Source organism: Populus alba, chromosome 16 (assembly GCF_005239225.2).
Source record: "Populus alba chromosome 16, ASM523922v2, whole genome shotgun sequence".
Taxonomy (NCBI): domain Eukaryota; kingdom Viridiplantae; phylum Streptophyta; class Magnoliopsida; order Malpighiales; family Salicaceae; genus Populus; species Populus alba.
In genome coordinates this window covers 1,138,553-1,152,631 of record NC_133299.1, presented here as the reverse complement: position 1 = coordinate 1,152,631, position 14,079 = coordinate 1,138,553, and the positions used below count along the sequence as shown (strand labels likewise).

The 14,079-nt window shown below is 35.6% G+C and overlaps 2 protein-coding genes across 3 annotated transcripts; both read right to left on the bottom strand.

Moving 5' to 3' along the window:
- Nucleotides 1–1,182: 1,182 nt before the first annotated feature.
- Nucleotides 1,183–5,635, bottom strand: LOC118030932 (uncharacterized). 2 transcript variants are annotated; one of them, XM_035035202.2, is made up of 10 exons: nt 5,496–5,635; nt 4,905–5,269; nt 4,165–4,409; nt 3,880–3,964; nt 3,518–3,703; nt 3,251–3,418; nt 2,953–3,150; nt 2,005–2,176; nt 1,748–1,919; nt 1,183–1,670 (listed from the first exon to the last, which is right to left on the bottom strand). In XM_035035202.2, the coding sequence occupies exons 2-10, from the start codon at nt 5,220–5,222 to the stop codon at nt 1,577–1,579; spliced, it is 1,638 nt and encodes a 545-aa protein (XP_034891093.1). In that variant the 5' UTR covers nt 5,223–5,269; nt 5,496–5,635; the 3' UTR covers nt 1,183–1,576. The 2 variants fall into 2 exon arrangements, with proteins under 2 accessions (XP_034891093.1, XP_034891094.1); XM_035035203.2 differs by lacking the exons at nt 4,165–4,409; nt 5,496–5,635 and having other exon boundaries at nt 4,905–5,038.
- Nucleotides 5,636–6,135: 500 nt separating this feature from the next.
- Nucleotides 6,136–10,913, bottom strand: LOC118030934 (DEAD-box ATP-dependent RNA helicase 10-like). Its single transcript, XM_035035204.1, has 12 exons — nt 10,537–10,913; nt 10,227–10,296; nt 9,581–9,646; nt 9,138–9,212; nt 8,930–9,049; nt 8,356–8,397; nt 8,200–8,274; nt 7,534–7,680; nt 7,254–7,391; nt 6,789–6,903; nt 6,597–6,688; nt 6,136–6,469 (listed from the first exon to the last, which is right to left on the bottom strand). Exons 1-12 carry the CDS (start codon nt 10,815–10,817, stop codon nt 6,359–6,361), a joined length of 1,332 nt encoding a protein of 443 aa, XP_034891095.1. The 5' UTR covers nt 10,818–10,913; the 3' UTR covers nt 6,136–6,358.
- Between the last annotated feature and the right edge of the window lie 3,166 nt (nt 10,914–14,079).

Here is a 14,079-nt window from a genome sequence, read left to right as displayed (position 1 = left end):
CAGACAACACTTCCTCATTCCCTGATGGTATGGCTACTAATGAAGGGAATGTCAGTCCCGTTAATACACGCTCTGAACACGGTTCTGCAGACTCTAAAGTAGATGGCAATCGCAATATGCACTTATCCTCCACAACTGCAGACATGCATTTTGATTCAAGAGTTGTCCATTCTTATTATCTTATATTTTAAGAATGATTCTGCAGATCAGTCTTCTCAGCCCCCCCTACAACACCTCTTGCATTCCTATTACCACGGATTCCAAGGGAGATTCTTGAACTTAACAATGTCTTATTGATCGATAAATAACTCTGTTAGACAATCCATGTAGTTTAGTCATGAAAAATATGTGGAGGTGATAATTGTTTGGTGCCTCTCCTTTATCATTTTTATCATTTAGAGAGAAAAAAAATACAGAAGGATCGAAATGGTTCAGTGCAAATTAAATAATCTAGATTCCTCGATGTGTTAGTTAAGATTTATTGAATAATTTAATGTGAGTTAAGTTTTTATTTAAATCAAATAAAATATTAATTCTGTCAAACTCATTCGATTGAGTCAATCAAACCCAATCCAAATTTAATCATACAAAAAAAAAAAAAACATTATTACATTTATACTAGTTTTATACCTCCAAAGAGCGATGTCCAAAACCAGGAGATCAAGTCTCAACTTGAAACCTTTAGAAAGTGGCTATGAATCAAGGGGGCATCTTTACTGTCTCCGTCCCGACAAAGACTCGGGGATCAAGTCTCGGTTGCTGGCTCGTGGCCTCCATTCAGTGACTTCCCTACCGAGGGCATTGCTTGCAATCTCCATCACTGAGCACTCCATTCAATATTAGGGCTTCCCCGTGTGCTGGACTACTTTATCTGAAAGGAGGCACATATACCATTCAAGCAGGGCTGTGTGTATTTGAAAGGACGCATACATACCTTCAATTCAGGCTGTCTCTGTCTCTGCGTGCGTGCGTGGGTGGATGGGTGCATTAACACTTTTTTCAAGTAGAAACTGCTGCACTTTAAAAAATCACAACAATACGAAGCAGAATACTATCTACCACATCACTGTAAGAAAAATACTAGCAGAAAGAAATCCAGGCAATGAAGTGTCGACAATAAAACAAGAGAAGCCTACGAATACTGCTTTTCATGACATTACTGCCAAGAGAACTCGGTAACAATGAACAAACCAAAGGCTAGCATATCATTTTTTTATCCCTACAGATCAAAGTTGTACACAAAGCAGGACAACCAAACCGAAGTCACTATCTGAATCACCCAAGTCAATAATCACCGAATTATTCAAGTTTCCTGCTCTGCTACAATAGATGGAAAGTTTTTTAGTAACAAAACTGTTCATCCTTTTAATGGTATGAAACAGACAAAGTACTGCCTTTTTTCTACAAAACCTCAATGTTTTTCTAAGCTTAGTAAATCTGCCAAGTGCCTGTCAAGCAATGGTGCCATCATATTCCGATTTTTCCTCAACCATGTACAGAAGGTAAGACTCTTGTGTTACTTGTACCCAAAAACAGTATGACAACATGTTGACAATAGGACTTCTAAACTCCAGTGCTACTGCTGCTGCTCATATATCTGCAGGTATGCCTCAGAGAGAGCAACCATTTGAGGAAGGGTCTCAGAAACATGCAGATCCTGCATCTCATACCTGCAAAACATTGATTATCAGATATGTAATTATAAGTTTCATTCACAACCATACAAGTGGATTAGAAATTGAATTACCATAGCTCTTCTGACTTTCGCTGCACAAAAACCCTGTAGAAACCCTCATTAGGCTTTCCATCATGGACAATATCGGCAATCAAATCATACTTCGAGCGCAATCTCTCATGTTCTTTAGGCATTGGCAAAGGAATAAAATCTTTCAACTCCAAGTTCTTCACAGGAAAGTTGACTGTAATCATAGAAACAATTAGCACAGGATAGTTCAAAACCAAACAAAGTTCCAAGTAAAATCCACTGTTAGTGTCGAGCCTTACCTAAGGTGGGATTCTTCTCGATGAAAAAGTTGTTCCTTTTAAACCGCTGCATATGTAGTATTAAATACTGTGGCAATTTGGTGACGCGATATTTCATCCGGGCAACACGAGGACGAACAACTTCAGTCACAGTCTCACCATCAAATTTCTTCAGTATATTGAACAGAGGAACCTGAAACAATAGCACATGCAAAATAAGTATCCACCAAGAAAGGGAATAAGTAGAATTTACCCAAGGAAATCCTTCATTTTCCACCCATGGATCAAGCCAAAACCTTGCTACCCTACCTTAGAGAAAACAAACCCCAACATATATAAGCTCAAAAGTACACAGCCAGTGTTTCTGGGTCACATCTGATCATCACATGCAAATACTGATAGCTGAAAACCCAAACTAGGATACTTAAGTTGATTCAGCTTTCATCTAAATTCCAGGTCAATAAGGTTTTAATTTAACCATTTGAGAAAAATATAGACTTGTATGGCAACCAACAAAAGCACTAAACTAGGAGTTGAAACAGATGCAAAAATTAACACTTCCTCTCAATAGATGAATAAGAAGTGAGAAAAAAAGAAGAAGAAGAAGAGAAACTTAACTATGTTCTATCTTCCATGGTCAATAATTAACCCTTGATTTCCCAGGAATAATGGAGGCATAAGCTGAGAATTTGACTTGTTTAAAGATCTGAAAAGAAGAATCAACTAAATGTTCTATTACCAGAGCAGTGACATCTACATTCGCTCCTAGGGCTCTAACCAAGCATGTCTTTTGAATCCTTTCATTTGGAATGAGAATTAAACATGATTTGATGCGTATAACTAGGATCTCTATAACACAAACAATAGTGCAGGATGATACCATCTAGCTCAGATAGAGAGCCTTTTGGCACTATGCAGCAGACATAATAATAATATTTCCAACCTAGCTAAAACATAATGCATAAATACCTGAGGTATTATATTTTTCTCCATCACATCTTTAAACAGAGGAGGTGGTGGCAAATCCAGTCCAAGCATCAAGAATGGCATTCTAGACGTTTCTGTGAAAATATCATGACCAGCTCTACCATCAATCTGGCCATCACCATTTTCTTTCTTCTCAGTGATAGCTTTGTTAGGAATCTCTTTCACAACCTCCAACTCACCCTAACAGGAAAAGAAGTTTTAGACCAGCACCACTGAGATAAATAATATCAACACGCAAACTTGAAACAAACTGAAGAGCATTGGAAAAGTAAAAAAGCACCTGAAAGCACTCGTAAATGATACTGTTATTTTTCTTTGAAGTTCTAAGATTTGTGTGCAATGTATTAAGAAGCCATGCCATGAATTCCACTGGATCAGACTGTTGACCAATGCGAAACCGTTTCTTACTAGCTTTCATTACAGCCTGGAGAAACTCATGTGGGCTCACCTGAAAAGTCCCAAGAGAATAGATGACCAAATAAAATTAGGAAACAAAACTTAAACATTGGAAAACCATGACTTCGAAGAAGTAATCAAAGGATCAAACCTGTCCTTTAAAGTTCCGAGCATGCCATATTTTACGAGTGAGTTCTCCATAGCGTTGAACAAGAGGAGACTTGCAATGTTGATAGTTTTCAGGGATGAGGAAGAAATTCCTCAAGGGTGTAACTCTCATTAGCGACTGAATTGTGACATTTACAAAATCAGTTTCCTTGATGTTATTCAGACCCACCTGATGATCAAAATCAAGCAAGATAGTAAACAATGTTAAAATGTCCAAAATATGCATCTTTTACATAAATAAGTAGGACCAATCTGCATCTTATTACACAAGGAAGTTGTATCATGAGCAATAATTCAGTGATGAATGTGATGAATTGGTGATCAAGTAAGACGACAGATGGTTACCATTCCAGGAAGGTAATCAGACCCATCAAGTGCCCTGGACCATTGCCTGTTTTTGTCAAGCTGTTTGACTTGATCCCTAGTAAACCTGCATGGATGATACAAAGTTCTTGGAAGTTGGTAAACATATAAAGAGGGTTAAAAAGAAAATGCAACCAATAACACCACAGATAGCCATCCCCTGTTACCATCTCAATTATATGTCAGGAACTCTAAGAAAGAATACTAACAAGAACCCCATGCCCACAGGAAAAGCATAATGCACCACGGAGAGAGGGGGAGAAAGACCTTGGATTGAGAACATGCCGTATATCATCTAGTGATGGGTCAATAATCTCATATCCATCAGGAAGACAATAAACCTTCTCTGTCCTAAGATTGACGTAGACATGGTGTCCTGCCTCAAGACTATGAGTATAAGCATGAGATTTCTTCCCTCTTCCTTGGTAATACTTCCCACAAACCAAACACGCATACACATTCAAATTTGACAGGGAAACAGAGCAAAATTTCTCAAAATCAAAGTCCAAGACCTGCAAACCCCCAAAAAACAATAATCAAACACATATTTTAAGCACACAGACACAGACATATAAACCACAATCCTGATATATTCTCCAAAATAATGTTGACTGTACTTATTCATGAACACACATATCCACATAACTACACAAAAATGTACCCGGATATATAGCCCAAAAAAATGAAGCCTTTAACACATTTATGTGCACATAATTACACACAAAAACTCACATATACAACCCAGAAAAATGAATCCTTTAACACACTTATGCCTACAAACTACACAAATTATCTAGCAAAAAGCATCCTTCCACATATTCAAGTACAAAAACACAAAACACCCCAAGAAAACATATCCTTAACGCATTTTTGCACAACAATATACAGATAACCTTATTTAAACAAAAATCCATATTATCATATCCAAAACCGCCAATACTTAACACATTCAACAACTTATAAACCCAAAATCTATATAAATTATCCCAAAAAGATGCAATCTTTACCTGTCGATTAACAGTGTCTAAATACGGGCAATCCTCACGAGGCTCAAATTGACTCTTCCTCTTCTCCAAACTATTCTCTTCTCCATACAAATCCTCCTCCTCTTCCTCCTCATTCTCCTCACCATTCTCTGCTGCAACAACTTGTCCCCTATTCTCCTCCACCCTTCCACCACCATTAGCCGTTTTCCCTCTTTCAAAATCCTCCTCTTCATCATCCACATCATTGTAAGGCACAAGTGGGTTTTCAATACCAGAAGCTGAAGACAGCTCATCCAATCTCTGCCTCTTTGAAACACCGCCACTTTCTTCAGTCCCCATATTATCTTCCTCTACTCTCTTGTTTTTCACAATCTTTTCTTCCCTCACTGTTTATGCACATTAAATATCAAAATACTAGCTCAGTTTATGCAAGATTTAAGCAAATTCCAAACTCTAATACATCTAAAAATTAAAACTGTAACCAATAAAAAGAACATTTCATGATAAAAATAAGCAAATTTGAAGCTCTAAAACATCTAAAAACCAAAACCTTAATCCTTAAAAAAACACTTGGATAAAAATAACAAAAGGGTTTTCAAGAAAACAGCTTACCTTTGATCTGGTGATCTTGAAAAGAACCCAAAATATTTCCAGTTTCGAGACTGGACTGCTGCTTGCTGCTGCTTGAAGAGCGTTTTGCCAAACCAAGACAAAACGACACGTCGTTTCTGCACCTTCTGCAGCTTGGAATGACGTGTGGTTTTCATAATTTTGAATTGGTGGACTGGGTTGAAAAATACCATTTAGAAGGAAGTCCAGCCCATTACACTATCAAGAGTTTTTTCTTTTTCACAAATCTCAAAAATACCATACAACTCGTCTTGGACTTTACCTTTACCATCAAATAATTATATGTATTAATTTTATTTTAAAATTTTTAAAAATACTTGATTAATTTAATTTATTTAAGTTAGAAATGATATTATTTTATAAAATGATGCCAACAGAGAGCTTTATTAAAAAATTTAAGCAGCCGGATAGTAAAATCGATATAAAAAATTGTTTAGGATTAATACTATCATAATAATTTAGAGTGTTTTTAAGGTTACTAATATTTTTGGATATAAAATTAGCTAAAAAAAATAGAAAACGACATTTTCCAATAATTTGGCATTTTTTGTATCTTCCATGATTTGGCTTTTCATATACTGTAATTCTCAAACAATATTTTGATCTTCATGGCTCGTGCACGTGTTAAGAGTATGGGATAAAATTTAATATTATAAGATTTTATCATATGAAAAATAATTAATATCACAAAACCTATAATTTAACTTTGCCAAAACAAGTAGTAAACTAGTAATCTCACATCCCCTTACTGGATGATCAGAGTAGTGTTTGTTATGCTACAAAAATCTCCTGAGGAAGAATCCTCAGATGGTGAAACATTCAGGCAGAAGAGTTGCTTGCTGGTCTCATTTTCTCTTCAACTTCTTGTTCTTGATGCCTAAATACTTCTCTATATCCTCCTCATCTTCGTCGTCTAGTCGGTCTGTTCTCTTGTTGCCTCCACCCTCTTTGATGCTCTATGGAAGTTCAGCATACAACAGGAACATCAATCAAGAAACACTCGAATGAGATTGTAATAAAAACAATATCATTATTTCACTACACTTAGTCCTATCAATTATGATGGAAAAATTAAGGGAATACCTTTCTGGAAATTCTTTTGGCTTCTGTAACACGCTCTGCCAATAGCAAGACTTCATCTTCATTTGCCGTATACTTGGGTATCTTGAAATCATCTGAAAGCATAGCAAACTGTTTAGTCTATGGGTAAGCACATTTTTTTCCAAAAATACTCCTGGTGGCTCCTAACAAAAAAACAGCTTGTCTAAGTCTAACCTCCAATGTGCTTCTCTATCTGTTTAAATGGTCCTATATCGAATTGATTTACAAGTGAGATTGCAAGCCCTGATCGTCCTGCACGAGCAGTTCGACCCACACGGTGAAAATAATCCTGTAAACAAATTAGAAAAGAGGAGATTGTAAATATATGCAAAATGATCCACGAACAACTCCATCTAGTCATTCATCATCTAAAGGAATTATTGTGTTTGTCATGTAGATGTGAATGTTTGGATGCAAGATTTCAAGATTGTGGTGACAAATTCAAATTGCTGAAAATAATAGCGCGTGTTGCAGAAAAGTGATGAAAATGCAGGGAAATATCATGAATGGAAAAAGGGAAACAACCAAAAGCGATTCAAAGCTCCGCAATAATTATGACTGAAGATAGATTAGAAACAAGACCTTTAAACATGGTGTACTCAAGTATGAGTGAGAGTGCTGGAAAATTAGAAGGCAAACCTTGGCGTTTGTGGGGATATTATAATTAACAACAACATCCACAGAAGGAATATCGAGCCCTCTACTTGCGACATCAGTGCATATCAGAATATTGAACTCGCCAGCTTTGAACTTATTTAACGCTCCAAGTCTGTTTGACTATAGAAAACATTGTTCTAACAAAGTGAGGGCTGATTTATAATCACAAGAACATTTAGGTAACAAAAATGGGCAGAGGAGAAGAAACGTGAATAGATGGAGAGAGAAAAAAATGCATATATTTCGATTATTTAAGGCACACCTGGCTCATTTGACCATTAATGGGGATGGCCCCTAGACCAAGCTTTCGAAGAACCAAAGCCAAAAAGTCAGTTTCTCTGCATGTCCGAGTGAAAACCATGGAAGTAGCTCCTTTCTTTGATGATATTACATGTACAAGATAGCAATCCTGCAGCAAGCATACAAAATGAAACGAACCTAAGAGAGAGATTAATTATAGAGTAAAAGAATGGAAGCAGTTTTTGCTTCACGAAGCTTCCATTGGGGTATAAAATGCTGCAGTCTCATGAATAATTCCACGACTAACATCTTCAAACACCACCAGATGCATGGCTCACTGTGAACCATGCACAAACTCTCAAGTACTCATGCCTTCTCAAGGTATTTGGTGGTCAGCACCAAATATAATCCCTTTTATTCTTTAAGTTCTTCCAAGCGTTCCAATCTTAAAATTAGAAAAAAATTGTTGCAGGCATACAAAATCAAATCAGCTATGAAAACCAGGAAACAATGAAACATCTGATATTGCAGACAACAAGTTCCTTGTAACCAGAACTTCAGTATTCTTGATGTGTATTTGGATAACCAGCAGATGACAGAGAATTTCAAATGGGCTTGTGGAATACATCATATATGTAAAAAAGGAAGAATATGTGTGAAGCAATGCAGCAATGGAAAAGGAAGAAACCTTGAGCGCAGCTGGCATGAAGTAAAACCCCTGCTCCAGTGTGTCAACAGTGGAATATTTAAATGCTGCTTCGATCTGGAAAATTGAAATTCTGGCTTGTGAGGAAAACAATTAGAAGAGGAAAGTGATAGATGCATGAAAGTTGTTCCATTGCACCTTTACAGGATTCCTTAAACAAGCCCTTTGGAGTTTCTTCACCTGCAAAACCAAGATAAGAACTTGATCAAACTTTGAACCTTATCTCATTTCCCTCCATTAGGATGTACGGAAAATATTTCAATTGTCAACACAAAAAATATTTTGGATTTTATTATTTCAAGCTCGTTGCATTTGTTCTAATTTCACTTTATTGCAAACCTTATGAACTTTTTAGTTGGAAGAACCACAAGGCCAAAAACAGATACAATCAGCCACAACAAAAGAAAAGATGATGTGATATTTTGAACCATTTTATATTTTAGCTTCCATTTCCTACTCATGTTAGTGAGCCAATTCAGGAAATTAGCTACGACAAACTATTTTAATCAGCTTTGAATAGATAAAAATTGCAGAAAAATTACGTTCTTATCTGCAATTTATTTTGCAATGACTTGTTTTATGCTCCATAGCAACCACAGCAACACGAACATTGGAATCAAGAAGACTCCAGCATATTCATAAAAAAAATAGATGAAGAAAGAAAGAAAAACAAGAAGAAAACTCTGGCAATCTCAATGTATATGACACCTGCCTTATTTGTCATAGTGGCAGAAAATAAATAGGTTCTTCTATTCCTTGGAATGGCCTTTAAAATTTCATCCAGTGATTTCTCAAAATCCATACTCAGTAATCTGTCTGCTTCATCCAAGATCTGTTCACAGCACAAATAATAAAGCAACATGAACAATTTAAAAAACAAAAAAAGGAGGTTCTAGGCCCAAGGATAAGATGTGACGTACTAAATATTTCAATGCATGAAGAGAGAAGCCTTTTGTGTTTGACAAATGATCCGCAAGGCGACCAGGTGTTCCAACCTACAAAGAAATAACAAACCGAGATAAATTGAGAGCTTCCTCCAACTGAAAACATGTAGTAGTTTTAATATATATCCACATAAATCTCCTTCCTTCTCTTGCAAGCACCTTTAAGTTGAAATTTCCACTTAGAATAATTCCAACCAAAATTGAATATAACAATCTTGTTCATACATTAGGCACCAATCCCACCCCACGCGCCTATACAATGAGAAAGGGGGAGCCAACAAGCTAAGATATGCTCTATGACTTATCAGATTATGATAGAAAGATGCAAAGACCACATCGAATAACAAAACCAAACAGTTATATCCTCTCTGTATGTCAAAGGAAGCTCAAAGTATCATACTAGTAAATGAAACTCTTACAATAACGTGTGGCCGCTTTTTTGCAAGGACAATAGATTGCTGCAACATATCCTCTCCTCCAACAAGCTATTTCAAAAGAACAACAAGGATTATCATTCACATAATTTTGGAAAAAAAATAACAAGTTTGAATGGAAAACTATATGATACAGTTCAATCTTCAGAATCTACCCTTCAAAGTGATTCAAACCATAACCTTGTTTTTTCTTCTAACTCCAATACTTCTTTAATAAACATTGAACTTTAACATTTCACCATCATTTACTCCACAAAATAAACCACCTACATAACTTCTACCCAGTCGCAAATCATTTCCTTATCATAATTAGTCCTGCTGTCAGGCATGATTTCAAAACTACTCACCTTCAATGCTCAAAGCCCATTTTGTGAATTATATAATTAAATAGCACAGCTCAATTTTGTGCCTAGCACAGAACTACATGACCTGAGTCTTTAATTTGAAGCTAAAATATTCTATCAGCAAATCAAGATTTGTTTTTATTAATGTACTTATGTACCAACCCAAATGTCTATAATAAATTTGTGATGGAAGTGAACAGATAATCACAAAAAAAAAACTCTCAATTTACTTCCTGTCTATCTAACGAAAAAACAAAAAGAAATAAAGGGGCAACCTTAAAACTTACCACTACACATCTCACACCAATGCCAGATCCCAAAGCTTCAAACTGCTCAGCAATCTGAATTGCCAACTCCCTTTGAACAAGAGCAAAACAAAACCCAGTTGAAAAATTTATACTACATCGTAAAATACACACACACACACACACACACACACTTTAAAGCTTACAACACTAAATACACAAGAACAAAGCATCTGGGTTTTTCACATTCAAATAATTCAATAAAAAAAACCCAACTTTAAACATATAATAAACAAAACAAAAAATCATCTGGGTTCAAATTCAAAGAAAACCAACAAAAAAAAAAGCCAACCTTGTAGGAGAAAGAACACAAACAAAGAAGGGTTGCACAGATTTTCTCTCTTGTGAATCTTTCAAAAGTGCTTCCAGTGTTGGAAGCACAAAAGCTCCAGTCTTGCCTGAACCTGTAGCTGCTACACCAATCAAGTCTTTGCCTTGAAGTGCATAAGGTATTGCTTCTTCTTGTATCTTTGTTGGCTTTTTCCATCCCAGATTTTCACATGCTTCTACTAGTTCTTTACATAAACCTAAATCAGCGAATGTTTTCTCTGTTTCTTGCTTGTCTTCTGCCATGTTTTGTCTGATAACGTTAATGTGCAAAAGTTTGCTTTGGTCTGATTTCTCTCTCTGGCCGTTTTTTTGGCTGTAGAGATCGTCGCTAGCTATATATATATACCTTCTGCTTATGGAAATTCCAGGTCAAGACGATAGTTATACGACCAAACTCGGGTGGACCCGGCAGGTTGGGCATGCTAATTCATTGATTGACAGGTCATTGTTTAGATTAAAAAAAAAAAGTCGAAATTAAAACCAGCATAAATTAAGCTTCAAATCCACCACTACCAAGTTAACTTATTATACTGGTTTTTTTTTTTTTTTTTTAATTATACTGGTTTTATAACTATAGTTAAAGACACATAAACTTGTTTATTTATTTTTATTATTTTTATAGATTTAATTAAAATCTAATCATTATGATTTATCTAGATAAATTAATTATTTTTTTATAGTATAAAAAATAATTAAATATTTTTATATCAGCACTATTGACTATATTTAATTTAATAATCTTTTATTTAAAAAAAAAACTTCCTTTTCTTGTCAATTTTTTCATCCTATCTATTTTTTCAACCTTTTCTATTTTTTTTAAAAATAAGTTATAAATGAATATATATATATATATATATTTATAAAGATTATATACAAATACCAAGTTATAATTAACTTTTTTTGTTCTAATATTTTTTAACAAATTATCTACACATGATCTAATTCAATATTTAATCATGATTTAGGTTTTTCATTATGTTCATTTAATTTGAATTCATGATTCTCGAATCATGTTTTATACACAAAAACTATTTTACTTATTCTCTAATTAGAAGCTTTCATACAATAAACAATATTTTTTTCTCATTGTTTTTGGTATCAAAATAACATTTATTTACATACAAGAAAACACAAAATAAAAAATATATATCTCCATGTACCTCTAGTTTTTGTCAAATTTCAATTATCGACCAAAAATAAAACTCAGATTTAGTCCTATTTCAATTCCTTAGAGCCTCCTCACCGGCTTTAAACATAGTTATCTCGATGATTAATTTGAAAAAGAGCCTCCGTAATCCATGGACTTTGACGGTCTCAGTTTGGAATGAGTTTTGTCAGGTTAATCAAGTTGTGGATCTACATGTTGCACCAAATCAATGTTTTTTTCTAATTCAACTTGAAACCTGATTTAAATTAGATTTCAGGTTGCAGATTTTCTAACTCAACCAACCTGATTATGCTGGGTTTAACAACTCTGTTTTAGAGGAAGTTAAGTATCCGCCAACAACATTAAGCTTTCCTAAAGACATTCATTGTTCATCTTCGTTATTGACTCGTGAAATTTGTTTTCCTGCTAAACCTTTATAGTTTAGCACGTTACTTTCACTTTCTGGTCAATTTGCTGTTGCCACCAGGTAGAAGTTTCCAATGGATTGTTGTGGCACTGGTGGTTTCATTCTCCTCCGAACATGGACTGCAATTGTTGCAGCATTTATCTTTGTAGCTTCAATTTCTCCGGTTACAGCCGTCATAGCCCCCAAATAAGAGCTGAAACAGCATCGAAACGAGGAGGACAATCCAAAGATGGTCCGTCGCCCACTTCTTCTCCTGGAGAAACTTTCTTGGAACCATCAAACAAGAACCTTTTCATCAAAATTTCACTTAACACATCCTCTTTCATGAAATTGCTTGAAGAGAAGCTTCATAAATCTTGTAGAGGGTTGAGCAGTCAAAAATCACCTCGTCAATAATGTTATGGGAACCGCAAGCCATTGCAGCCCAGTTATTAACAAAGGTTGCTATAGTTGATGCATCAGCAACTGCATGTCAAATGCAAATACAAATTTTCAACCCCCTACAATTGAAGTAATTTACTTGAACTGCTAGCATTACCTGTCAGTGCTTAGCTCAATGGACTTTTCATAAGGGCTACATGGTAGCAGCTGATTTATGTCTGCTTCTTGAAATACCTTTGTTACGTCGCCACCATCCAAGGCTTCAATAAACACCAGCACACCATCATCGTTGCAGTCGATAGAAAAACCATCTTTTATCCGTCCAGAAAAAGGGTAGAATCAAGTTAATGACAGTGAGGACTTTCTCAGGTGATAAGAGAGGCTTTGCAGAAACTTTCACTGGATAGTGAGTAAAAGAGAGAGCTTGTAGGTTCTTAGATGGTGCAGCACGGCGGAAAGTTTCAGGATTTCCTTAGAAATGATTCGAACTTCCATTTTCTACTTTCTTCTGAAAGCGAACTGCTAAGTTAGTTTATGGTTTTGAGGCAATACAATACGGCCAATCAATACTGAATTATATAGAACCCAATGAAAGTAGCACTACGTAGAATGATGTGAATCTGAAAGATACTGTTCATGTCCACTCAATTGGAAATCACAATCAATACTGTTTAATTGAAGAAAAAATTAGGGTTGCAGTCTTGCAGATGATCAAAAGTGCAATGATGCCTATTCCACATTTTTCTTTAAGTCGGTAAGGAGATATTGTGAACCAATTTTCTGTCAATAACATCACCAAGTGCCAGTGGATGTTCGGCTTCCAAAAATCAACTTGAAAGGAAAGATTTAATGTTAAAACAACCAGCAACAACCTCCACTTCTGAACTCTTTATGAGTTTGTTGATTAAGATTTCATTGGCCGATCACATCTTTCTTGTTGATTCAAAACCCTAGTGCTAGTAGATCACTACCACCATCGCCATCAATAGAATTTTCATTTTCAAAGAAACCTGTGGACTCGGCAACCATCATGGTGTTCAAATAAAACCAGTAGCAGATGTCACTGCAAAATCACACCTATGTTGTTCCAACTTAAATCGTAGCATTAATTCTCTCCAAAATGGTTAAATAATGCATTCCTAGTCCAAATATTCAGAATTCTCAGGTGGAAAAGGAGATGCATGGCTTTGATCATAATGCAAAGATCTGAATGTCTTGAATCACAGCTGTCATTTGTTTTTCCACTTACAGTAACTCTTTTTGACAGTCCAGGAAATTGCTGTTGTGTTCACCCCCACAATGATTAAAAGGTTCCTAGTCCCACCAGACATTGTCTCTAAAAAGTTTAGCCAATTAACCCCACAAGACATCCATTTAAAACATGGAAGTTCTAAGACTAGAATGAGAGTCAACAAAGGTACAAAATGGAACCGTTGCAAAAGAATTCCAACGAAAAGAACAGAACAAGAAAGGCAGTTAAAGTAGAAAGATTCGGCCAACGTTGAAAGCAAAAGCAACAATCAAAAGAGAAAAGGAATGTACTAATGGAA